The following is a 27,681-nucleotide window of genomic DNA, read 5'->3' as shown; positions in this document are numbered from 1 at the left end:
TGAACACAGGAGGTGGAGGTTGCAGTGAGCCAAGATCGTGCTACTGCACTTCAACCTTTGCAAGAGATCAAAACTCTGTCTCAATAAATAAATAAATAAATAAATAAATAAATAAATAAATAAGGAGATGGTATGGAATCATTATTAATGTTGGGCCCCTCATGTTAGCTAATATGTTTAAACCTAGGTCAAGATAGAAACTGACCCAGATTATTAGCATGTTTCAGTGCATAATATTTTAAAATAATTCAACACTGACACATAATACTATGCTATTCCACTTAGATATAAAAAAATGGCAAGAGAAGTCTCATGTTCTTGTCCCGGCATGGTGACTTACACCTGTAATCCTAGCACTTTGGGAAGCCAAGTGGGGAGGATCCCTTGAGGCCAGAAGTTTGAAACCAGACTGGGCAACATAGTGAGACCTATCTCTACAGAAAATTTAAAAACTAGATGGGCATTGTGGCAAGCACCTGTAGTCCCAGCTACTGGGGAGGCTGAGGTGGGAGAATTGCTTTTGCCAGGAGTTCCAGGCTACAGGGAGCTATGATCACATCACTGCACCCCAGCCTGCGTAATACAGTGAGACCCTGTCTCTTAAACAAAAACAAAAAATAATCCCAGAACTCTAATGTTCTTATATGATATAGGACTTTTAAAAATTAGCCAGGCATGGTGGCGCATGCCTGTAGTTCCGGCTACTTGGAAGGCTGCCGCACGAGAATCACTTGAGCCTGGGAGGCGGAGGTGGCAGTGAGTCGAGATCACGCCACTATACTCCAGCCTGGATGGTAGAGTGAAACTCTGTCTCTAAATAAATAAATAAATGAATGAAAGTACACCGAAAGTTTTAACTTAACAAATTTTATTTACGCCGCACATTGATGGAGTGATAAGAACAAATAAGTAATACTAATGAAGGTATGGGACATTTTACAATTTTTTAAAAATTAGACCCTTATATACACAAAGTAATTGAATTTTTTTTTTTTTTTTTTTGAGACGGAGTCTCACTCTGTCACCAGGCTGGAGTGCAGTGGTGCGATCTCGGCTTGCTGCAACCTTCGCCTCCTGGGTTCAAGCAATTCTCCTGCCTCAGCCTCTCGAGTAGCTGGGACTACAGGCACGCGCCACCACGCCCTGCTAATTTTTTGTATAGTTAGTAGAGACGGGGTTTCACCATGTTGGCCACGATGGTTTCCATCTCTTGACCTCGTGATCCACCCGCCTCGGCCTCCCAATGTGCTGGGATTACAGGTGTGAACCACCACGCTCAGCTGCAAAGTGATTTAAATTTATCAACAATTTTAATGCAAAATTTTTGTCATTTGTGATATTTTCCAATAGCTTATCCGAATTCCTTAGAATCAGATTTCCCAAGTCAGATTTCTTTGAAATTACAATCCGAAAATATTTAGATTTTAGAAAGGTAATGTGGTAAATATTCTGCCTATTATGGAATAACTCTGATGGCAAATCATATGAATAATCACATGAACTGGGATCAATAAGACTATAAATACCCCTGGTCGGGTGCGGTGGCTCACACCTGTAATCCTAGCACTTGGTGAGGTTGAGGCGGGTGGATCACAAGGTCAGGAAATCGAGACCATCCTGGCTAACACGGTGAAACTCCGTCTCTACTAAAAATACAAAAAATTAGCTGGGCGTGGTGGCAGGCACATGTAGTCCCAGCTACTCGGGAGGCTGAGGCAGGAGAATGAATGGCGTGAACCCAGGAAGTGCAGCTTGCAGTGAGCCAAGATCAAGCCACTGCACTCCAGCCTGGGCGACAGAGCGAGACTCCGTCAATTCACTAGGGATAAAAGTCAGAAGAACAGAAATTGTGAGTTCCTTTGTGAAGATCCAAGGACCTTCAAGGACCTCTGAATAGCCAAGAATAATCATTCCTGTTTTTCATCTTCAATGGAAAAAAGAGCCCATTATACCTTTCTAGCCTATTCTGGAATAAATAACAATGAAATTTTATTTAGTGTAAACTAACAAAGAAAACAGAGTAAGTTAATGAAATGTAGTCTCTACAACTTGTTAGACTGTTTATTTTTTATTTGTTTTTTATTTTTAGTTGGACTTTGTTTTTGAGACGGAATCTCGCTCTGTCGCCCAGTCTGGAGGGCAAGGGCTTGATCTCGTCTCACTGCAACCTCTGCCTCTCAGGTTCTAGTGATGCTCCCTGCCTCAGTCTCCCTAGTAGCTGGGATTACAGGCGCACACCACCACGCCCAGCTATTTTTAGTAAAGACAGGGTTTCACCATGTTGGCCAGGCTGGTCTCCAACTCCTGACCTCAGGTGATCTGCCCGCTTCAACCTCCCAAAGTGCTGGGATTACAGGCTTGAGCCACGGCACCAGGCAACATGCTAATTTTTGTATGTGTGGTAGAGACGGGGTTTCACTCCATGTTGGCCAGGCAGGTCTCCACCTCGATCTCAGGTGATCCACCGGACTCGGCCTCCCAAAATGCTGGGATTACAGGCCAGAGTCACCGCGACCGGCCTGCGTCCATGTTACTTAAAGTACAAAGTAACCTACAAAGTAACCGGCCAGGCGCGGTGGCTCACGCCTGAAATCCCAGCATTTTCAGAGGCCGGGGCAGGCGAATCACCTGAGGTCGGGAGTTGCCGAGACCAGCCTGACCAACATGGAGAAACCCCATCTCTACTAAAAAAAAAAAAAAAAAAAAAAAAAAAAATTAGCCAGCATGGTGGCACATACCTGTAATCCCGGCTACTCAAGAGGCTGAGGCAGGAGAATCGCTTGAACCTGGGAGGCGGAGGTTGTTGCAGTGAGCCGAGATCGCACCATTGCACTGTAGCCTGGGCGTCAAGAGCCAAACTCCGTCTCAAGAAAAAAAGATTACATCCTGGCACGGTGGTTCATGCCTGTAGTGGCAGCAGCGGTGGCAACCCCAGAACCTGTCCGTGCCACCAGCAGCGGCGAACCCCAGGGTCGGACGCCGCCACTGCGCCTAAATCAGGCGGTGGGACCTCAGCTGTGTGAGGGCGGGAACCTGCCGCAAAGCCTCATCCTGGCAGCTATACAGGGCCCAGAGGTCGCGAGCCTGCGCTGCCAGCGCGGGCCAAGGAAGAGCAGAGCCCAGGGTGGAAGGGCGGTGCACTCGGCGACTCTCAGCGGTCTGGGCCCAGCCCTGCAGCCTCCACCGTGGACTCAGGTGCAGCTCCCACCTGAACGTGGCACGCGGCAGCGGGGGCTCCAACCCGGACCCTGTCAGTGCCAGCAGCAGGGCGGATACTTGGGCCAGAAGCTTCCAGGGCGCCTAAGTGAGCGGGTCGGTCCCCAGCTGCAGGAGGGCTGGAATCGACGCTCAGCGCCGCCCTGGAGGCTGCACGGTGCCCAGTACCAGGGTCCAGCTCCTGGATCGCGGGTCGGGGAGGGGCCAGGGGCGGCTATGTCAAGCAGGCCGTGTTGCAGGGCGCCCCACACGTTCCGCTCCAGGGAGGCCCGCCAGCCCGGCAGCGCCTCAGCGGCCGGTGCCACCTGCACGCGGTGCCCGGTGGAGCGCGGCCAGGGCGCGTGTCTCCTCAGCCTGCTGAGCTGCGCGTGAGCTGCTGCTGTAACGCTCTAACGTTAGAGCAGCTAACGGCTCTGCTCAGAATTTCTCCCGACAGAGGCCGGAGTGTTCAAGAGCTTGGCGATACAGAAATTTCTGCTGGTGTTGGGGCGGGTGCGGGAACTGAAGACGGGCGAGTGCGAGCCGGGGGCGGGTGCTGGGGAAGGGTAAGCGGGAAGCGAGGGCGAGGGGTAGGGGCTGGGGAAGGGCGAGCGGGAGGCGCGGGCTCTCTCTAGCAGGGGGCTGCAGCCATGAAGAGGCTCTTAGCTGCCGCTGGCAAGGGCGTCGGGGCCCGGAGCCCCCGAACGCCTTCAGCGAACTGGTGTACACTGAGAAGGACTACGGGACCATCTACTTCGGGGATCTAGGGAAGATCCATACAGCTGCCTCCCGGGGCCAAGTCCGGAAGCTGGAGAAGATGACAGTAGGGAAGAAGCCCGTCAACCTGAACAAAAGAGATATGAAGAAGAGGTACCAGGCCCTGCCTGAGCCGGGGCTGCAGGAGGAGGAGGCGGCTGTGGGAGGATCGCCCCTTCAGAGTGGGGGCTGGGGGTCCTGGGGACGAGGGGAGCAGGTGCAGGAGTGGCGGGAGATGGGGCGGCCGTCCTGGGCCCCGAGGTCTTGGCCTTCTTCCCGGTCAGGCCCCCCAGGCCTGGGATGGGGGCGCCCTGCAGGGCAGAGGGCCCAGGCCACCTTAAAATCAACCCCAAGCTTTAGCTGCTTTCTCCTTCACTCCCACTTCCTCTCACAGAGCACTGTGTAGAAAATTTTAAAGTGATTAAACTCACAAAATTAAGTACATACAGGGTTTTACTTTTAATGTACAGGTTTTAAAAGATAATGTTAGATACACTATGAAATGGTGCATAATGAAATAATTCCCATAATATATGACCTTCTTGGCTAAAAATTCTTTGGATAAAGTCCAATGTCCATTTTGATATCAATGAATGTCTATGTAAATATGTTCTTTGCTGAGGGACCTTAGAAGGAAACTTCGAGGTGGGAAGATGGTTTATGTTCTTGAATTTAAGAAGACTCATTTTTCTCAAGATGCGACTTACCAGTTTTACATAAACCAAATAAAGCTATTAACGTTTTAACATTTTTAAAATTACACAGGCTTTTACTGTTGTGATGACATTTTAAATATTTTGTAATGGAGTAGAAAAGTCTTGCCCTTCTAGATATCAAAATGCGCTATTAATTTGCACAAAATGGGCCAGGAGCGGTGGCTCACGCCTGTAATCCCAGCACTTTGGGCGGCCGAGGCGGGTGGATCATCTGAGGTCAGGAGTTCAAGACCAGCCTGGCCAATATGGTGAAACACCGTCTCTACAAAAATACAACAATTAGCTGGGCCTGATGTCGGGTGCCTGTAATCCCAGCTACTTGGGAGGCTGAGGCGGGAGAATTGCTTCAACCTGGTAGGTGGAGGTTGCAGTGAGCCGAGATCCCACCATTGCAATCCAGCCTAGGTGACAGAGTGAGACTCTGTCTCAAAAAAAAAAAAAAAAAAAAAATCACAGATTGTTTGCTAACAGCTGAAAAGACAGGTAAATGAATACAACAGAATAGAAAATCCAGAAACACCCAAACATATGTAAGAATTTAGAACTTGATAATGATCACAAGGATCATTATCCTTGTGGAAAAGAATTAGTTTCGTAATTCTTTTAGGAATATGAATTATTAGGAAAAGAATTAGTTTCATAAGTGAAATGCCTGCTTTTTGGAGAAAACTAGATTTTTATGGCACAAAATAAGTTCCTGATGGAATATAGATTAAAAATTTTTAATATACAAAAGATAAAAATACCAGAAAAAACATAAATGCCTATTTACACAGATACATTTTTATGTTGACAAAACCTTTCTAAGAAGCTCAGAAGCAAGCATTCTGAAGAGTCATTTAGTAAAACAAAAATTAAATCGCCCTGCATATGAGAAAAAATAAAAGGCAGCATACTTGTAAAATATTTACTACTCATGTATGTGTGTGTGTATACATATTAGAATTAAAAATCTTCCTTTTATAGAGAATTCACTCAAATCAATAGAAAACCCTCTAATTTAAAATTGGGCAATTTAAGTTAGAGATCTAAATTGCAGATCTAAAAAAGTACTTGGCCTCTAATTTAAAACTGGGCAAAGTCCTTTTTTAAGATCTGCAAGTAACCTATGCATACAGGAAACAATATTAGTGTTCCTGGTTAGAGAAGGCATTTAAGTTAAAAGAGGAAGCAAATACTGTTTTCTATCCACAAAGTTTGTGAGGATAAAAAGCAGTGATATTTATAGTACTCCTTAAAGTGTAAGTTGCAGGTGAGTTTTCAAATAAACAATTTGATGGTAAGTACCATATTTAAAAAATTGTATATGCCCATTAGTGATCCATTCTATTATACTAAAATATTTTTAGAAAATAATGCAACATACACACAATTTCTTTTCTGAGCACTGCTTAAAATATCAATGTATTAAAAAGAATCCATTTAATGGCTTTTATAAATACATTTCAGTGAGTTTACAGCATGGGATAATATGTGACCACTCAAGGTAGAAACATATACAGAAGTATGTTGACATTTGAAAATGTATTTTGGTGTACCAAGTGAGGGTAAAATTCAGTTTGACTATACATACAGACTATGGTCTTGTGTTATCTGAAATTATGTCCAAAATATGATAAAATTTGCTATTTGAGGATACTCGTTTTAATATAAAATGTTTTTCCTTTTTATTATCTTTGATTTCTGCATTGAACATGTACGATGCTATTAGTAAACGTTTATTATTAATGAAATAATTTTTGGGAAGAGCAGCAATATGTATTTTGCACAGATGAAAATAATTTCTCACTTTCTATATTTTATTTTTTTTGTGCATTTGTATATTCTGTGAACTTTTAGCATCTTCAGAAGAGAATCTTTTTATCTCTGCTTATTGATTTACATATACATTTTATTAAACACATTTTTATTATATATAGGCTTATTACATATATGTCAATAACTATAGATTAATCATTTTAGTGTAGTTTTATTATTAGAAAAATAAAATGACAAATATAAGTGCTTTATTTATAGCAGTTTTTTAAGATATTGTACTTCCCAACTGTATTTATCCTTTCTTTTAATCCATTTATCACATGTGTAAGCTGGATGCCTATTATGTAGAAGATACATTCTATTAACTCTCAAGACCTTTTCATCCTTAAAAATTTCATGTTTACCTGCTCAGCCTGAGCAAAGTGAGAGATTTAAAATTGGAGTATTAGGACTGAATCTCAATTAAGCTTTTCCTCTCATCTTTCAAACAAAAACACTTCTGAAGTGAGAAACGAGTAAAAGATAACTACCAACCAGGATTTTGGAAATTTATAACAGCTCTAAATAGTAATATTAATCATCAAAAATACCTAATTTACATGCATTCTATAAATCTAAATATGAATTTCCATACATTCTGTAAATCTAAATGTGGAATAAAATGAGCCATACCTATTTATTTGAATCCAAAGTTTTCTTTGGCTTGAAGTTTTTAAAATCTTGAAGAAGCAGTTTGTTTTAACAATTTGTTGTTTTTATTTCAACTCTCCTATTGTGTAGTCCTCTAAAAAGCTAAAATTTCTTTCAGTGTTAATCCTGTGACTAGGACTGCCATCGTCCTGTTGTATATACCGTATTCCACTTCTTGGAAGACACTGTGAATTGTGTGATGCCTCTTTATTTTATGCACCAATTAAAGATTGTTTAAATTTCTGCCAAATATAGTTGTAATAAATAATGAATTATAAATGGCATTTCAATGTCAGAGATGTTAAAATATGAGCAATTGAGCATCTTAGAATCATTAAAATACTGTGTTATCTCTAACCTTTAAAACACACCACGAAGTAGGCATAATTGCACCATTTTACTTAAAATGTTTTCTTTATTAAGTAGTAGTAATAATTATAATATCTAACAATTACTTAGCTGTTACATGTACTAGGAACTCTCCAAAATACTTTGCATAGATTCTCAATGAGGCATCACAGTGATGTCCTGTGAGATAACTGCTGTATTCATCTCCATTTTATTGATGAGAAAATCGAGGTGCAGAAAGTTTAAGTGACAGCTAGAAAGTGAAAGACCTTAAAGTAATATTCAAGCTCAAGTTGAACTGAATCCAAAGGCCAAGCTCTTTGTATTCAAACAGGCCACTCTTTCATTAATGCGGTGAGTAATAAGAGAACGAATGTTGTACTTTCTTCAGGAGAATATTAAATATTTGTTTTGAAGGCAGAGAAAGAGCATGGTATTTAATGTTTACAATTACCTAAATCGTTGTATGTTTTGAGACAGTGGGCTATACTTTGCCTAAAAGTCCTCTCACTCTCGTAGGACTGCTCTACACTGGGCCTGTGTCAATGGCCATGCAGAAGTAGTAACATTTCTGGTAGACAGAAAGTGCCAGCTTAATGTCCCTGATGGCGAAGGGAGGACACCTCTGATGAAGGTAAATAGTAGCCAGTTTTTTCAGCGGGAGATGGATTTGGTTTAAATACATAGAATAAAAATGAATTTAGTTGAAATACAACTAGTTTGTGAAACCTGTGGAATACTTATTTTGATTTCCTATAATTTATAATGTACTTCTTGCTTTAATACTGACAGGCTCTACAATGCGAGAGGGAGGCTTGTGCAAATATTCTCATAGATGCTGGTGCTGATCTAAATTATGTAGATGTGTATGGCAACACGGCTCTCCATTATGCCGTTTATAGTGAGAATTTGTTAATGGTGGCAACACTGCTGTCCTATGGTGCAGTCATCGAGGTGCAAAACAAGGTAGACATTAACCAATGTTATTTTCAAAATATTTGAAATCCATTTGTTTTAATGTTAACATATGTAAGGCTTTTATATTTGGAAACACAAACATTCCTTGAGTGAAAATAATTTGAAAGAACTTAATTGTCTAAGATTTAACCTTAAATATTAATTTTTTAAAAGAACTATTAGAGAGTATGGCTTTTCTGTGCATTTATGATAAATATTTGAATTTGTTAAAGGTAAAACTTTTTCAAATATTCTTTCCTACCCAAGTTTTTTTTTTTCTTTCCAATTAGTGTAAAACTACAGGAAAGCAAAATTTGCCTGTGTAAATTGAGTCAACATGTAAAATTTAGGAGATGTGCAGAAATCTGGATTTCCTCTTAAAGGATGGAATCTGGTGTCTCTTGAGCACATATGACTGTTTGGTATGCTAAGACGACGTTCTAGCTTTACACAAAGCATGTTTCCAGTTTGCCACTGTGCCCACCTAGTTACATCACTTACTGAACTTACCTCTTTTGCCTCTGTAAATATTTCAGTTATCAATTCCTCTCTCATAGTATATTTTGGTAAAGGTTTCAAGGTATTCAAGACAGTTGATAGCTGTTTATAATATATAGTTTATATTTTACATTAATTCATTAATACTGGGGTTGACTTCTAGAATTTAGAAGACTTTTTAAACAATGATTTTTCTGTATATAAACCATAAATAATAATCTTTTATTAGAATGCCTTTAAGCCTTTTTAGATTAATCATGGTTGTATTTGAATAGGTTATGCATATTGCAGAAAATATTATATCCTTCTTCTTAGAATTGTCCCTTAAAATTCAATTGATTTAGGGGCTTCTGTTATGCTAATCCACATAGATGAGTTAGAACTTTCATTAATAAGCCATTTTATTCATATTTTTGATATTTTTCCAAAAATTAAGTAGCAATTACAATAGCAACCAGAATAAAAATGGATTATTGCATTGAAAGAAGTAGATATGCATTAGGATCCTAGGATTATCATTATAATTGAGAATAAACTTTTATACTGAATTTCTAATAGCCGAGAAAAAATTCTATTGTCTTGTAATAGGAGAAACCTCATGGACCATTTAGTAATAAGCAGTCAAAGTTCATTTGAAGCCAATCTCTTTTGATTTAGAGCCACTTCCTTAGTGACCCATTTAGAGCAGGAGTGCCTGACATTGGCATCTGGGATCTTGGGATTATTGATAGAACAGAATCAAGACAGTTTGTATCACCTACAGGAAATCTCCATTTTTCTTGGGAAGCTTTCAAAACTGTATCCCTGAAATTCTGATTTGTCCAATGTTAATCTCTGCCACAAAAATATATTGTCAAATAAGTATTAGGCAAAGTTCAAGTCATTTATTGAATAATGGACATTTAGTTCACAGTTTTATAATATTTCTTGAACATAGATAATGGTGGAATCTGTTGGGGTACAGTGCTTCTGGTAAGGTAATTATTCTTTGGAATATAGTTTAAGAAACACTGCTCTAGAAGTAATATTATAGATTACTCATTTAGTCAAAAACAAAGTATTTACTACTATGTCTTAGGGTTTAAGGATATAGAGATAAAAGATACAGCCCTTGCCCTCATGAAGCTCTTGGTTTAGATGGGAAACCATAAAATCATTACAATATAATGATTTTTGGAGATAACCAGAATTAATGTGGTGATGCAGACGCTGAATATTTACAAGGGAAGGTGCAGTGCATGGGAAAGCACAGAAAAAGGAGAAAGAGGGGACTGCTATTGATTTACTTGATTTACTTTCTACTTTATGTGTTTAAGTTAATAGGATATTATATAAGGTATTCAGTTCAGCTGAGAAATATGTAATTTCATGAATTATAAATTGTTCTGCTATTTTACAGGCTAGCCTCACACCCCTTTTACTGGCCATACAGAAAAGAAGCAAGCAAACTGTGGAATTTTTACTAACAAAAAATGCAAATGCAAACGCATTTAATGAGTCTAAATGGTATGGTAGTTCTTTTTTTTTTTACTAAAAAACACTTGACTAGTGTTCTAGAGTAATAATGCTCAAGTCAGAAATATTAAATTAACAACATTTAGTTAAAATTATTAGATTATAGTGAAACATATCAACACAAATTATCAGAAGAAAAGCAATTATTTGGACTCGTCAACATAAAAAACAGTATATAGTAGGACTTATCTTCTCTTATTATATTGACTGATTCTTATTTGTAATCTGATGATTTTGGTTGCATTATTTTCTATTAGCTAATGTGGTTCTTCATCAGTTTTAAGAAGTATGAACTTTTTTAGTTTGCTTTATAATTCAATATTGAATTATTAACAGTTTTATAGTATTTTTCTAACTTCTCTTTTTTATACACTTTTTTAATTTCTTTTTTATTATTATTATACTTTTAAGTTTTAGGGTACATGTGCACAATGTGCAGGTTTGTTACATATGTATACGTGTGCCATGTTGGTGTGCTGCACCCATTAACTCGTCATTTAGCATTAGGTATATCTCCTAATGCTATCCCTCCCCCTTCCTTCCCCCCACCCCTCAACAGTCCCTGGTGTGTGATGTTCCCCTTCCTGTGTCCATGTGTTCTCACTGTTCACTTCCCACCTATGAGTGAGAACATGTGGTGTTTGGTTTTTTGTCCTTGCAATAGTTTGCTGAGAATGATAGTTTCCAGCTTCATCCATGTTCCTACAAAGGACATGAACTCATCATTTTGTATGGCTGCATAGTATTCCATGGTGTATATGTGCCACATTTTCTTAATCCAGTCAATCATTGTTGGACATTTGGGTTGGTTACAAGTCTTTGCTATTGTGAATAGTGCTGCAATAAACATACGTGCGCATGTGTCTTTATAGCAGCATGATTTAGAGTCCTTTGGGTATATACCCAGTAATGGGATGGCTGGGTCAAATGTTATTTCTAGTTCTAGATCCCTGAGGAATCGCCACACCGACTTCCACAATGGTTGAACTAGTTTGCATTCCCACCAACAGTGTAAAAGTGTTCCTATTTCTCCACATCCTTTCCAGCACCTGTTGTTTCCTGACTTTTTAATGATCGCCATTCTAACTGGTGTGAGATGGTATCTCATTGTGGTTTTGATTTGCATTTCTCTGATGGCCAGTGATGGTGAGCATTTTTTCATGTGTCTTTTGGCTGCATAAATGTCTTCTTTTGAGAAGTGTCTGTTCATACCCTTTGCCCACTTTTTGATGGGGTTGTTTGTTTTTTTCTTGTAAATTTGTTTGAGCTCATTGTAGATTCTGGATATTAGCCCTTTGTTAGATGAGTAGGTTGCAAAAATTTTCTCCCATTCTGTAGGTTGCCTGTTCACTCTGATGGCAGTTTCTTTTGCTGTTCAGAAGCTCTTTAGTTTAATTAGATCCCATTTGTCAATTTTGGCTTTTGTTGCCATTGCTTTTGGTGTTTTAGATGTGAAGTCCTTGCCCATGCCTATGTCCTGAATGGTATTGCCTAGGTTTTCTTCTAGGGTTTTTATGGTTTTAGGTCTAACATGTAAGTCTTTAATCCATCCTGAATTAATTTTTACACCTCATGCACTTTTTAAAAAATGCAATATTTGCTGGGCATGGTAGTTGTTGCCTGTTATCCCAGCAGTTTGGGAGGCCAAGGTGGTTGGATCACTTGAGGCCAGGAGTTTGAGACCGGCCTAGCCAATATGGTAAAACCGCATCTCTACTAAAAATACAAAAATTACTGCCATGGTGGCGCATGCCTGTAGTCCCAGCTACTCAGGGGACTGAGGCACGAGAATCGCTTGAACCCAGAAGGCAGAGGTTGCAGTGAGCTGAGATCATGCTACCACACTCCAGCCTGGGTAATAGAGCGAGATTCTGTCTCAAAGGAAAAAAAAAGCAATATTAAATAGAAACAGAAGTTTAAAACCATTTTGTCTTTAGGACGACTATTTCCTTTAATAAAGTTTTTTCTTTGAAGCATATTAATTTTAGGTTATCCCTATGTGACTGACTATTAATTGCTATCACCAGATACTGTGAATTTATTATTTTTTTCATTTTTTTCATAGTGTATTTTTATTTTTAATTTGTATGGGTAGAGGGAAGAAAGACATCTTTAATCTGATTAATATTTTAGTTAATTAAGCCATAGGTGAGTGATAAAGAGAAAAGAGATAGGCTTTTGATTCACACAAGACTGAGTTTAATTTCTAGCTTCCTCACTTGATAGGTGTGACCTTGCAAACATTACATAATACCAAGTATGACTTTCTATGTGAAAAGGAGAATAATAATATGTGCTTTAAGGACGATTGTGTTGAAGTAACATTATAAATATCAACAGCATTTAATTCAGTGTCTCATACATTCTTATCAACATCATTAACTAAACTTACTATGACTACTACTAATATCATTATTCCTAATATTGTTTTAAGCCTTCAGATTGCTCTCTCTTGTCTGACTTCTAGCTGATTTTGAAGTACAAAATATTATATCAGACTAAGGAAGAAATAGATAATTCTTCCCTTAAATCTTTGCCTCTTTTAGGTTAGTGAACAAATCATAATTCCTTGCCCCTCAAGGGACTTTATGTTAGCCAATTCTAGTATGCCATACCCCAGTGGGACATGAGTCTTTTTGCCCCTTCCTTTTAGATTTGGTGGTGATTTGCAAGGATAAACACTTGAGCACTCAAGATACTTATGTTTGTTAGTACATGTAAATGGTTAATTCTACACTGATAGGCACATATTAAATTGATTCTGCTCGTAATAAGTTATCTCTTTGTTATTTTAGCACAGCCCTCATGCTTGCCATATGTGAAGGCTCATCAGAGATAGTTGGCATGCTTCTTCAGCAAAATGTTGACGTCTTTGCTGAAGACATACATGGAATAACTGCAGAACGTTATGCTGCTGCTTGTGGAGTTAATTAGTAAGTGTTTACATTTAAAGGCTAGGTGAGATTTTATAGTTTGTTTCAGGTAGTTTTTGAAAGACAATGACTTAGTTCACTTCATCAGCCAGAAACTAGGCAAAAAGCCAGACTAGTTAGAAGGAGTACTGGGTCCAGGATTCTTTATTTTAGGACTTTCAACAACTTTATCCCTAGGGATCCTAATGTTGACTGCTTGATTTGAAGTATAACCCCTAGGCTCGGGATAAACACAGGGTCACAATTTTGATTTTTCTAATTAGTTATTTGGGTCTGGAAATGTCCACTTCGGCAGAAAACCTGATAGTGTCCCCTGGGGGCTGTCTTCCATACCTTAATACTTGAATTTTTAAAAGGAATCTAAGGGGTTCCTTAAGTCCAAGGAAGACATTCATTTTGCATAAGTCAGAAGGATTGGGGGGGACACGGCCATTCTCTTCATTTTGTTGTTTCCATTGATTCTGTTGCTGTGCCGTTGCCATTGAAACTGCTTCTGCAGTCTGGTAATGATTGACCTTTGTGACCAGGATGCCCTTACTAACACAGATCCCTCAGTTTTCATGGTGATCCATATGTAGACTTCAAAGTTATTACAGTTTTTTAAAGTTCACATACATATTCTCAGCCATTGTTTCCAAAGTACCAGCACCCTGCTCTGGCAGCTAGGACTTTTATCTTTTGCCACACACATAGTGAGCAAATTGACCATTCTCCTCCCACTCAAAACCTGATGTGAAACCCACATCTTAGCCCGGACTTGGCCTAGACCTTCATGATAAGTTATCATTTGAGTGACTTTTTCTATTTTCTCTAGCAAATATTAGTTGTGAAAGTTTAAGACTGTACGACAGGTTGAAATACTGTTACAGGAAGAAATTAGAGATCCATTTTTATTTTGTTACCATATCTATACTCCTGGCACTTTATATCCCGTGTAGCACCGTTTTATAGGTAGTGGAAGGTCTCATCTTATTCTGTAAAATCCCATGTCATCTTTCCAAAGTTGTAGTGGGTTCCAACTTGTGGTTGTTCCCTCAAGTGATTCCCTTTTCCTGAAAGTAAAAATCTTCCATGTTACTTGCATCTTTACCTCGAGTTTTTAAAATGTTTTCAAATTCTGCATTACCATGAAGCCATTCAATAGACTTCAGTCTATCTCAAGTAAGTTGCTTAGATTTAACAGAGCTAAGCCTCATCCATCACTGATCGGTCTTCACATATAAAAGTAGGGATTTGTGCTGGTGTCAGGGGTACATATACTAAAATTGAAACAATGTCAAGAAGGTTAGCATGGTCCCTGCACAAGGATGACACACAAATCTGTGAAGTGTTGCATATTTCTTGCAGTCCCCAAAAGGACATTTGACTAACTAGCTCCAAGGAAATGGTGTGAATCAAAGCAAAATGGGTGACACCCAGGATTGCAGTTGTGATTTTCATACAAAAAATATTTATGTAAGGTGATCTATGAAATGAGATGTGGTAACACATAGGATCTTGTGTGCAATATGTTGTTAGTAGGCCTCTCAGAAATGAGAAAATACCAACTTGCATCTTGTTTGTGGAACTTACAAAAAATAAAGGTAGGGTTTTGTGTTCCACAGCAGCTGGAAATGAACATCATGACTTAAGCATCATTCTAACAAAGATTTGTTGATTCAGGTTTAAGGAGGTAGATAAATAGTAGTAGTAGTCCAAGCCAGGTGCTGAGATCTGTTAGTTTTCTGCCCTTGGTGTGATTGATGAGGTCGGTAATAGAGGATAATCAGGTTATCCAATGTAATGAATTAATATATTTACAAATAAATTTCATTACAAATTATAAAATAGCTTAGATGCCTTGAATTACAAGCCACAAAGAATAGAACATCTAATAACCAAAAGTAGGAATTAATAACAGAAAACTGCAACATTTCAACATTACAACCTATGAAGAAACACTTTTTTTAAAAAAATTAAATTTATTTTTTGTAGAGACAGGGTCTCCCTGTGTTGCCCAAGCTGGTCTTGAACTTCTGGGCTCAAGCAATCCCCCTGTCTCAGCATCCTAAAGTACTTGCATCACAGGCATGAGCCACCGCACCAGGCCAACACATTGGGTTTTATTGGGAATTTTAAAATAGTTTCAGCAATAAGATTCAAGAATAAATTATTTCATTGCTTCACTATTTCTTTGAGCATTTTAAAAATGTTATCTTGTTTAATCTTTGTAATAACCTAGTGAAATAAGTCTCTAAAATCCTCATTTTTAGAAGACATTGAGCCTAAGAGAAGCAACTTGTTCAAGAAAAAATACCTGTTGGTAACTGCGCTAGGACTTTTTCTGAGTTAGGGACATTTTCCATTAAGCCAAGCTAACTCTAGTTAATTTACTGAGTTATACTGCCCTCAATTCATGAGTATTTCATCTTACTTTATTTATTATTTAATTAGAAGCTTAATAAGTTCATAGAGCTTACAGACTTAAAGTCTGTGAAATAAGTAACGTTCTGATGTTAGCTCTGATATCGTCTGAAATACTCTAAGAACTTAATAAATTTGGTAAATGTTTTTTATATCTTGTTAAAATAGTAATTTTATTTATTACATTTTTATACATAGCATTCATCAACAACTTTTGGAACATATACGAAAATTACCTAAAAATCCTTAAAATACCAATCCAGGTAAGACTTCGGATAGCAAACTACTCTTGATGGTGCTACCATAAGATTATGGAAGTGCTGATCACAAAAAAGCAATTCAAAAAGCAATGTGCAAATAGCATGTGTTTACATATATACATATATGTGGGGGTGTGTGTATATATATATGTATACATAGCTTTGATTTATTTTTTTAATTTATTATTCAGAATTAGTTAAGAATTTAGGTGTAGGTAGTTTATAATCTCAAAAAATATTATCTGAAAAAATATTTAATTATGGTCCCTAAAATCCTATATAATATTTTGTGTATATAGGTAACACAATTTTTAAGTTTGTATATTGTATGATTCCTCAATTGTCATAACAACTTAGACTTGTTATACAATGTATAACCCTTGGTGTGATTGATGAGCTCAGTAATAGGGGATGATCAGGTCATCCACTTTAATGAATTAATATATTTATAAATAAATGTTATTACAAATTATAATTAGTTTACATGCCCTGAATTACAAGCCACAAAGAATTGAACATCTAATAATGGAGAGTAGGAATTAATAACAGAAAACTGTAACATTTGAATATTATAACCTGCAGGGGTCTATCCTGCAGACCCCGGCTGCATGACGGATGAGACACATACCCAGACACCCATATTCAGTGAAAGAGCAGCAAGGGTTCTGAGACCATTACAGACACCAAGGAAGGCACTGTAAGGAGTCAGCAGCCACAACCCTGGCAGGCTGGCCCTGTGGGCATTTATTAGCAAAGTTTTAATGACAAAGGCTTTGAGTCAACATACCTGTGGGTAATTAATCTGGTCACCCCACCCCAGGAGAGCCATCCTGCCCATGGGTGATCAAAGGGGAGTCTTAAGACTGCATGAGTAAACAAGCTATTTAGATAAACTACTCTACTTTCCTTTGTACCCACTTTAGGTTATTTACTCAAGGTAAGGATTAGACTGCTTTCAGCCATAACCCTATCTTGAGACTTTTACAAAACTTTCTGGCCTTCCAAGGAGATTTGTGTCTATGTCCTATAATGTCATCTTAAAATGTTTCCCACGAGCCTGATGAACTCACACAATAAGCTATGAAGAAACATGGTTTTATTTATTTATTTATTTATTGTAGAGACAGGGTCTTCTTATGTTGCCCAGGCTGGTATTGAACTTCTGGGCTCTATTTAATTTTTACAATAAATGGTTTGCATTTAGTAAATGAGAGTTAATTACAGTTGAATCTTGAGCAATATGAGAGTTAGGGTGCTGATCCCCCATGCAGCTGAAAATCTGCTTCATATGAAAATCTGTTTCTTTTGACTCCTCCAAAACTTTGCTAATATTCCACTGTTGACCTGGAGCCTTATTGAAAGCATAAACAGTCAATTAAACACATAGTTTCTATTTTATATGTACTATATACGGTATTCTTACAATAAAGTGAGCTGGAGGAAAGAAACTGTTATAAGGAGGAAAAAATATATTCACTATTTATTAAGTGGAAGTCAATTATTATACATAAAGGTCTTCATTCTTACTGCCTTCATGTTGAGTAGTCTGATAAGGAGAAGGCAGAGGAGAGATTTGTCTTGCCATCTTGCAGTGGGAAAGGAAAAGAAAAATCTATTAGTGGGCTCCTAGAGTGAAAACCCTTATTCAAGGATCAACTGTGTGACAAAGTGACTTGTGTCACTAAAAAAGTAACTATCTTTAGAATTTGGAATTTAATAATACTTTTCTGGCACCATAAACAAATGTCAGCAAGAATTACAAAACTTAGCCAGGGTGCATCAGTACCAATAGGAGATTATCTTTCAAAGATACCTACTGAGTGCAGAAGTCAGAAAAGCAATTCTTTGTTGAGAAGCGCAGGTTATGTTACATAGTCTTGTACCAATAAGGTCTCACTATTATCAACTTCATTCCATCTAAGTTGAAACCAAATAAGATATATTTACTTCATTAGAGCAAGGTATGTTGTTCTATCTACTGGATAATTTGTGTGTTAATAGTAATTTTGTTACAGCAAGATACTCTAATAGCCAAAATATTATCATTATAAATATTCAAATAGCTTAACTCTAAACACAAAAAATTATTAAAAAATTACAAAAACTTTTCACAATAATGAAAATGCTACTGTGATACCTAAATGTGACACAATGCATTGTACAATATGAACTGTATGAGCACATCTTTATTATATATTTATCAAAGGACCTCTATAAGTTAGGTTTGGCAAGTTGCAGGAGACAAAGATGGAATACACATAGTTTGGGTCTTTAAGGTGCTCATAATACAGAAGAGCTGTGCCTATTGAATTTCTGCATTTTTCCAACAGAATTTCCTTAAAAATGTTTTTTATTCGTTTATCTGCTTGTCCACTTAACAAATAACTGTCAGCTATCTTTAAGGTACTAAGTATCTTCCTTGTTATTATCATTGTCTTTTTTATTTGCTTCTTTATTAAGATACTAAGCATTTTTCTTCTTATTATTATCTTTTTTATTATTTATTACTTTATTTAGTGTTTACTCTGTGCCAGAACCCCTTTTGGAGCTTATAATTATTACTTACTATGTCATGCCATTACCATATTCAGCATGTGTCAGAAATTTTATATCCAAGGTGAAGAATTAAAGCTTTAAAATGTTTGGTAGTGTCCAGGCACAGTGGCTCACTCCTGTAATCCTAGCACTTTGGGAGGCCAAGGCAGATGGATTGCTTGAGCTCAGGAGTTTGAGACTAGCCTGACTAACATGGTGAAACTCGTCTCTACTAAATACAAAAAATTAGCCAGGTGATGTGGCCTGTGCCTGTAATCCCAGCTACTTGGGAGGCTGAGGTAGGAGAGTCGCTTGAGGTAGGAGAATCGCTTGAATTGCATTGAGCTGAGATCATGCCACTGCACTCTAGCCTGGGTAACAGAGCAAGACTCCATCAAAAAAAAGAGAAGAGAGAAAAGAAAAGTTTGGTAATATTTAAGGAAAGCATACAGAATAAGTAGAAGTTTGCCAGGTGAAGTCAGGAGGATGATATTTAAGCAGAAAGAAAATTTAACCAGATTGTGTGTTTGGCAGAAGGAACATCTACAGGAACACCTGATGAGGCTGCACCCTTGGTGGAAAGAACACCTGACACGGATGAAAGCTTGGTGGAAAAAACACCTGACGAGGCTGCACCCTTGGCGGAAAGAACACCTGACACGGATGAAAGCTTGGTGGAAAAAACACCTGACGAGGCTGCACCCTTGGCGGAAAGAACACCTGACATGGATGAAAGCTTGGTGGAAAAAACACCTGACGAGGCTGCACCCTTGGCGGAAAGAACACCTGACATGGCTGAAAGCTTGGTGGAAAAAACACCTGATGAGGCTGCACGCTTGGTGGAGGGAACATCTGCCAAAATTCAATGTCTGGGGAAAGCAACATCTGGAAAGTTTGAACAGTCAACAGAAGAAACACCTAGGAAAATTTTGAGGCCTACAAAAGAAACATCTGAGAAATTTTCATGGCCAGCAAAAGAAAGACCTAGGAAGATCACATGGGAGGAAAAAGAAACATCTGTAAAGACTGAATGCATGGCAGGAGTAACACCTAATAAAACTGAAGTTTTGGAAAAAGGTACATCTAATATGATTGCATGTCCTACAAAAGAAACATCTACAAAAGCAAGTACAAATGGTAAGATGCTTGAGTGAACTTTGCAGGGTTTATTGGCACTTTGGGTTCCCTAGTGAAAAAAGTGTGATATGGGAGTTGTTGGGAATGACTTGAATATCTAAATAAGGCAAGCTTAGGCAACACTTTTTAATAGTGTAGAAATAAATAGATCTTATTCTGTAGGCCCTGGAAAAATTCTCACAATACTTCTGGTTGTAAATACTAGATGAACTAACTAACAGTGGCTAAAATCATAGGAACCAAAGTTGTTTTGGTAGTACAGGGATATCATAGGATCCCTTTTGTATTTTTTATTTTATTTTATTTATTTAGTTTTTGAGATGGAGTCTCGCACTGTTGCCCGGGCTGGAGTGCAATGGCGCGAGCGATCTCGGCTCACTGCAACCTCCGTCTCCTGGGTTCATGCAATTCTCCTGCCTCAGCCTCCCAAGTAGCTGGGATTACAGGCACCCACCACCACACCTGGCTGATTTTTTGTATTTTTAGTAGAGACAGGGTTCCACTATATTGGCCAAACTCCAACTCCTGACCTCGTGATAGCCCCGCCTTGGCCTCCAAAAGTGCTGGGAATTCAGGTGTGAGCTACTGTGCCCAGTCAGGATCCCACTTTTGGTTGGCTAATTAGCAACAGCTCCAATCATCATGCTCTCTCAAGACAATATTTAAAGGCTGGAAGGGCTGCTTTGTTCACATGTTTCTTTTAAATAGAGAGAAAACTTGGAAGCTTGCAATAATCTTCCTGTAACATTTTGTTGGCTGGATTATACCACATGCTCATTTCTAAGCCAGTCACTAGGAAAGCAAATGTAATTACTGTGATTAGCTTAGAAGAATGATTTCTATTTTTGAGATGGAATGGGGGGTAATGGAATAATGAATATCTAAATAAACTTGTGTTTCTGCAGCAAAAAACGAATAAATAATTACTAGGCATAGGAAGCCAGCAATGTTTTCTGCAGGGATTCATTGGAAAAGTTTGAGCAGGGGAGTCACAAGATTGGATCTGAGCATCAGGGCATTCTGGTCGTGGTATAAGGCAGAGATTGGCAAACTTTTCCTGTAAAGTGCCAGATAGGAAATATGTTAGACCGCTGGGTGTGGTGGCTCACGCCTATAATCCCAGCAGTTTGGGAGGCTGAGGCATGTGGATCGTGAGGTTAGGAGTTCGTTCGAGAACAGCTTGGCCAATATGGTGAAGCCCCATCTCTACTAAAAATATGCAAAAGAGCCAGGCTTGGTGGCACGTGCCCGTAATCCCAGCTACTTGGGAGGCTGAGGGAGGAGAATTGCTTGAACCCAGGAGGCGGAGGCTACAGTGAGCTGAGATCGCACCGTTGCACTCCAGCCTGGGTGACAGAGCAACACTCCATCTGAAAAAAAAAAAAAGAAAAAGAAAAAGAAATATGTTAGGCCATGTGTCTCTATAACAGCTATTGAACTCTGCATTGTAGAGTGAAAGCAGCCATAGATAATGTGTGAGCAAATAGGCATGATTGCACTCCAAGAAAACTATGTATAAAAAACCATTTGGTAAGCTGAATTTGGCCTGTGATACACAGTTTGCTGGCCCTTCACATAGAAGATAGATGGAGGGTAATTACATAAAAAGATTTAAAGACAAAGTAAGCTTTTGTAGTAGTTCATGCTATAGTCTTTTTTTTTTCACCAATCTGTGGCCTAGTATCAATCTATTATGAAAATTTGACCCTTCCAGGGTAAAAGGAATCAAGTTCAGAAGCTCAATTTACAGATACAAACCTGTATGTCTTTCTTTGCCATTATTTTATTTTGATTTGTTTTACTGAATTTTTTTAACTTAAAAAATAACAATAGTAATTGGTAGGGTTTCTTTTTCACTGTGAAAGCCATCAGTTAAGGGGCCATGTCTAAGTAGGAAATATAAATATAAAATAATAAGTTTGTATTTCCAGTGTCACTGGAAAGATAAAGCAAGGGCAGAAAAGAGGTACAGTTAATATGGTTTAGTTATTATTGAGTTTAAAAAGCTAGGGGACAGAGAAAATCTCAGGTCTTAAGTTTACAGACTGTGCATGAGCATTTACAATGCTCATGGGGAAGGAGTAGAAAATTGTCAGGTCAGGGCTGGGCATGGTGCCTGTAATCCTAGCACTTTGGGAGGCCAAGGTGGGCAGATTATGAGGTCAGGAGATGGAGACCATCCTGGCTAACACGGGTGAAACCCCGTCTCTACTAAAAATACAAAAAATTAGCTGGGCGTGGTGGCAGGCGCCTGTAGTTCCAGCTACTCAGGAGGCTGAGGCAGGAGAATGGCATGAACCCAGGAGGTGGAGCTTGCAGTGAGCCGAGATCTCACCACTGCACTCCAGCCTGGGTGACACAGCGAGACTCCATCTCAAAAAAAAAAAAAGAAAGAAAAGAAAAGAAAATTGTCAGGTCAGCAGAGAAGTGCAAATAGTCATGGGACAGACCAACCATTTTCTTTACATATTGAGTTCAATGAAACATTCATGTGGGATATTTTCTGTAGGTAATTGGTTTATACGTATTTCTAGCTGGAGATAGAACTCTGGAGATGTAGGCTTAGAATAATTTTATTATAATTATTAGGCAAAGCCATAGATCTCAATGAGCTTATCCATGATGCAAAAGATGTAGAATAAGAAGAAAGCCATTGACAAAACCCTGGGAGTATCAACATTTCACAGAGTCAGAAGACTTGGTAAAGGAGATTGAGCAGTGGCTAATGAAAAGTAGGAGAGGAGTTACTTTTAAATGTGAGAATTTCAAGCAGTAAGATTACTGAAAAGTCAATTAGATTTAACTTACAAGTTCTTCAGTGGTAATCTGTTCAAAAGAATTATTTTAGGGTTGTTAAGTATACTGTTGATATGGTTGATATTTCTGGTGTCGAAGAAAAAATCTCCCAAGATCCTACCTAACTTTTTGTAACTGAAGCAGCCAACATACCTAGGGTCTGGAAAATTGTCTAGACTGGTAAGTACACATGCCAATATTTTTCCAGAATTGTCAAAACCTAAGGGTAAAGTGTGAGGAAAAGTGTTGTCTTTTTTATCTGCTTCTTGTGGAGAGTGGAGATCTGTGTTGTGTCTCTCTCTCACACAAACATAAACAAACACACACAAATAAGTACAGTAATTCACCCTTATCCATGGGGGGTATTTTCTAAGACACCCGGTGAATGTCTGAAACTGTGGATAGTATGAAACCCTATATATACATGTTTTTTCTATATATGCATATTTATGATAGTTTAATTTATAAATTTGGCACAGTAAGAAATTAAGAATAACTCATGATAAAATAAAACAATAACAATACATTGTAATCAAAGTTAGGTGAATACGGTCTCTCAAAGTGTCTTGTATTGTACTCACCCTTCTTTTTCTTGTGATGACTGTGAGATGATATAATGCCTATGTGATGAGATGAAGTCAGGTGAATGAGGTAGGAGTTGTCATGTGGTGTTAGGCTACTAATTATTTCTGGCTATCTGACTACATATCAGAAGGTGGATCATCTGCTTCATGTGATGGTGGATCATTGAGCCATGACAATGTTGATGGTTGGGACTCAGAAACAGACCATTTTGATGACTAATGGGCAGATAGCACATGCAAAGGAATGATTCATGACCTGGGTGAGATGGAAAATGATGTCTTAATATTTCATCATACTCCTTAGAATGACACATTATTTAGAACTTATGACTTGCATATTTCTAGAATTCCCCATTTAATATTTTTGGACTATGGTTGACCATGAATAACTGAAATCACAGAAATCAAAACCATGGATATTATATTGTGAAATCTATGTTTGGTCTTCAACACTGTTTTCTGGCGTACAACTCATAGAATGTTTAGAATCTCCAAAGTGATGTCTTTGTATGCTAATAATTGAGTGATGGCTGGCAGTCCCTAGGTAGCTTCAGGATAGGAGCTGGTCACAAGAAAGAAGAAGACATGATGTGTTGGGACTTTCAGCCCCACCCCTCAACCTCCTAGGAGGTGAAGATTAGGTCAGTTACCAAGAGCCACAGATTTTTTTTATTCGTGCCTATGTAATAAAGCTTTCTTTAGAACCCAGAAGGACTGGGATCAGAGACCTTCCAGATAGCTGAACATATGGAAGAGTTTGGAGGCTGATGTGCCCTGGGAGGGCATGGAAGCTCCATGCCCCTTTCCTATAACTTGCTCTATGCATCTCTTCATGTGTCTCCTTTGTGATACCCTTCATAATAAACTGGTAAATGTGTTTCCCTTAGTATTTGGGGCACTCTAGTACGTTAATCAAACCCAAAGAGGGAGTCATGAGAATCCCAACTTGAAACCAGCTGGTTAGATGATTCAGAGATCCACATTTGCAACTGATGTGGGAGGGCAGTCTTGTGAGACTGAGCCCTCAGCCTGTGGGATCTAACACTATTTCTAGATAGATAGTGTTGGAATTAAATAGAGGACAACTTGCTGGTTTCTGCTACAGAATTGATTGCTTATTTTTTGGTGGACAAAATCTTCCACACATTTGGTCACAGAAGTCTTCTGTTTTGATGATTGTGGCATGAGAGCAGAGGGAAATCATGTTGTGTGTGTTTCTTTCTACACATAGAGCAGATAAAGAGAGACTACTGTGTACTCTGCTCTAACTGCTCTTAGTTCATTTTTCTAGAAATTATACTTTCTAAGGTTGACACTGTCCACTTACACTAATTCTGATAATAATACAATTTTCTGTCTGTCTTACAGGATTCTGTTTGGATTATGACTATTGTATACTGTAGCTTACTTGTAGAGATCAGATTGTGATAAATTCTATTTTTCCGTGCATTTGAGAACTATAAAGGAGGGGAAAAGTGTTCTTAATGCATTAATTTCCTACCAAGAGTATACTTAATAATAATTTTACTATAGTCTCAATGTATGGTCCCAAAGGAAACCTTTATATCAAATCATGAGTCTTCATAACAAAGTGTTGGAATATTATGCTTTTTTAAACAAGATCTGGATCATGCACGAAAATATGCATGATTCTTTTAAGTTAAGTTGAAGTCTCGCAATGTCTCCTAGGCTGCTTTCAGACTCCTGGGCTCCTCAGGTGATCCTCCTGCCTCACCTTCCCAAGTAGTTGGGATTACAGGCATTTGCCATCATGCCCTCTTACGTTGTTAATACTCTGTATTTTCTATTTATATTTGTTAATTTAATGTATTTTACTTTTTTTCTTTAATAGTGGATGTGAGTTCTGTAGAGCCTATATTCAGGTAAGACTGCGGTTTTTTAAAACGAATAGGTTAACTCAGAAAATATAGAGAAAAGAAATCACTATCTGCTGAGTATTCTACTCTGGGCTAGACAACATATTATGTGCTTAATATTTATCATCTCACATAGTCATCACACAGCTTTGCAAAGCATCTGTGCTACTGTCACCTACTTTGTATTAAACAGGCAAATGTGGTTCAGAGAGGTTGATTAATTGGCCTATGATTCATAGCTAAAAAGTAGCTGACCCTTGAGTTTGCCATCTGCCTACTTTGGTCCCTAATCCCTTCTCTTCTCCCTCGGCATAGATTGATGGAGACCTCTGCATCACTGAGATCAAGGTACAGGTCCAGATTGGATCAATTCACAAAGTTACATTTTGTTATAGGTTAACTCTTTTTAGAGTTTTCTCTTAGAACACTCATTCATCAAATACTTTGTTCTAACATGTTTAACTGTTAAAGCGGTAACCAGTACCTTGTTATTATCATCAAAGTGTTTAGAGCAGATCTTACTTAGCTGTGGCCACAAGACATAGGCTTTTGTTTCATAAGGAAGACCAGGTAAATCTATAGATGGATTATTTTACTCTTAGTGGAGAATAGATATAGATATGTTATGTTAATCATATTTAGAGGCTATATCTTATAGAATTCTCTATTGACTGACTTCCAAGTTTAGTTTTTCTTCAAAGCAGTACCCTGCCTAGTTGCAGGCATTTTTCATTTTTTTTCTAGAGTCTTTTTTTCTTCTTCCATGACTTTTCTATAATCTTTTCCTGATTACTTTCTTCTCTGCTTTGCTTGGTGTTCTTTTCTTCTATTGTTTTATTCCTTTCTGCCAGCACCATTTTTCTATAGCTAAAATAAAAGGCACATGGAATTTTAGGATTTTAAGGACTCTTGGAGGCTAATCAAAACACTTTCATATTTCAAAATGTATTTAATATCCTGGAAAAATGGTTGTTCAGATGGAGAGTCTGAAACTCAAAGTGACTTATTTAAATATAGGAGGTAGCAGAAGTAATATTTAAACTGATTTCAAAGCCCATTACTCTTGTTTTTATATCATCATGTAGGTGAGTGTTTGAATAATAGGAAGAGGGAATGGGTCTAATTAAACAAATGGAAAAGGATAAGAATGGAATTAGCTGGAGAACCCAGTGGAAGTAGATAAGAATGGAATTATCAGGGAAAGGTCAAGTTTGAAAAGAAACAATCCCAGGATTGGTAGGAGTAAGAGTTTTACCAAAGAGATCAGAATGTTGGATTTTATGACAAGTTTGATTAAAGATAAATTAGAGGAACAAAAACACAGAAGACATTGGGAGTTATCTAGAAGAGCATACTAAAATAGGGTTCAAAGAAGTCCTGAATAGGTCACTGCTTTTTTGCTTGTTTAATTGGAGGAATGGGCAAACTTCAAGCTTTCTATTGAAAGATAAAAAAAAGAGAGCCACTGGGAAAGGTCTCTACAATCTGATAGAAATGTCCTATTCTGTTCTTTCACCCCAAATCTCACAAGAGTGGCTTAGAGCCCCTTGAATGCTAGGGGATTAAAGGTTGCTGAGTCACATAGATCTGTGGCCCAAGGCAGATGTCCCCTCCCCTTTGTCTCTTTTCCCAAGCCTCTGATGTCCTACCCATGTACATATAAAGCAGGGGTAAGATTGACTGGCAAGTAAGTCGTGGTTCAGTTGGGTTTTTGGTAACATGCTTATGCTGGAGGTGAATGACTGACTGAGACTCCATTTCGTTGTTTTTCAGGAACAGGTGAATACAGAACTTCTTGGTTGGTCATTGAGTTTATCTTTTCAGTAGTCTGTGCTTTGATGAGCTGAATATTTAAAGGTTGGAGACTGCCATGAAGCCCTGCAGAAGAAAGATCTGGAAGTGAGAGAGACACTTTCACTATATATAGTGGCTCCCACTTCCAGATCTTTCTCTCTGTATATATAGTACTTAGAGAAATCCAACTATCAGGTCTCAGTTTTTCTAGCAGTCTCTCTCCTTGGGTATAAGTACCTATGAAGATTTTTAAGGCTTTGCTAGTTTATGTAGACCTGAACAAGGAAGGACAAGTATAAAATAAGTAGTTAGATTTTATTATTTTTAATGTTTCAATTTTTGTGAGAAAAAATATTCCGAATAACAAATATACATTTGCAACTTGAAATTTGTAGGTTCAGCTTTTCAACATTTCAAATATTTCAGGGTACTGTTTTGTAGTGTTTCAGGGTGAAGGGAAGCAACAGGGCCTTCTTAAGTGGCTTTTATGTTGAAAACAAAGAATGTCATTTTCCAGTGACACAGATTAGTCTTTGAATCAGAGATAGACAATGGATAAGGGACAAGGTAACTGTATCTTTCTTCCTTATTTTAGGTTATAAAGTTTGTTCCAGTTTAGATATCAAAAGTTATGTCAGCCATTAAGTAGATTTCCAGTTCATCATTGAGGACAGTTTGTGAGGATGAATTATACTCAGGGTATGGCAAATATATTGGCAGTCACTATTTCTTATGGAACTAAGAGTCAGTCTTTATTGTATGTTTTAGGTTGGGGAGGTAGAGTCAAAAATAGGTAACTAAAATCATTTTTAAAAACAGAGGACAGGAGGGAGGAGCCAAGATGGCCGAATAGGAACAGCTCCGGTCTACAGCTCCCAGCGTGAGCGACGCAGAAGACGGTGATTTCTGCATTTCCATCTGAGGTACCG

At 38.3% G+C, this 27,681-nt stretch overlaps 1 protein-coding gene and 1 non-coding gene across 2 annotated transcripts in view; both read left to right on the top strand.

Annotated features, from left to right (window-relative positions):
- The first annotated feature begins 3,845 nt into the window (after nucleotides 1-3,845).
- LOC129394985 (ankyrin repeat domain-containing protein 30B-like) overlaps nucleotides 3,846-27,681 on the top strand; it is a 49,367-nt gene continuing 25,531 nt past the window's right edge. Inside the window, 9 exon segments of the mRNA XM_055105357.1 lie at nucleotides 3,846-3,876; nucleotides 3,879-4,065; nucleotides 7,983-8,097; nucleotides 8,256-8,429; nucleotides 10,318-10,424; nucleotides 13,229-13,366; nucleotides 15,968-16,032; nucleotides 19,099-19,701; nucleotides 24,934-24,964. Of these exon segments, the coding sequence (XP_054961332.1) occupies nucleotides 3,846-3,876; nucleotides 3,879-4,065; nucleotides 7,983-8,097; nucleotides 8,256-8,429; nucleotides 10,318-10,424; nucleotides 13,229-13,366; nucleotides 15,968-16,032; nucleotides 19,099-19,701; nucleotides 24,934-24,964 (1,451 nt within the window).
- On the top strand, nucleotides 14,602-14,708 carry LOC117977372 (U6 spliceosomal RNA). The gene has a single exon (XR_004668507.1). It is a non-coding gene; the product is annotated as a U6 spliceosomal RNA (small nuclear RNA).

This window comes from Pan paniscus, chromosome 22 (assembly GCF_029289425.2).
Source record: "Pan paniscus chromosome 22, NHGRI_mPanPan1-v2.0_pri, whole genome shotgun sequence".
In the NCBI taxonomy this organism is placed as follows: Eukaryota; Metazoa; Chordata; class Mammalia; order Primates; family Hominidae; genus Pan; species Pan paniscus.
The sequence above is the reverse complement of the archived record's forward strand: the minus strand, read 5'-3'. Positions and strand labels throughout refer to the sequence as shown.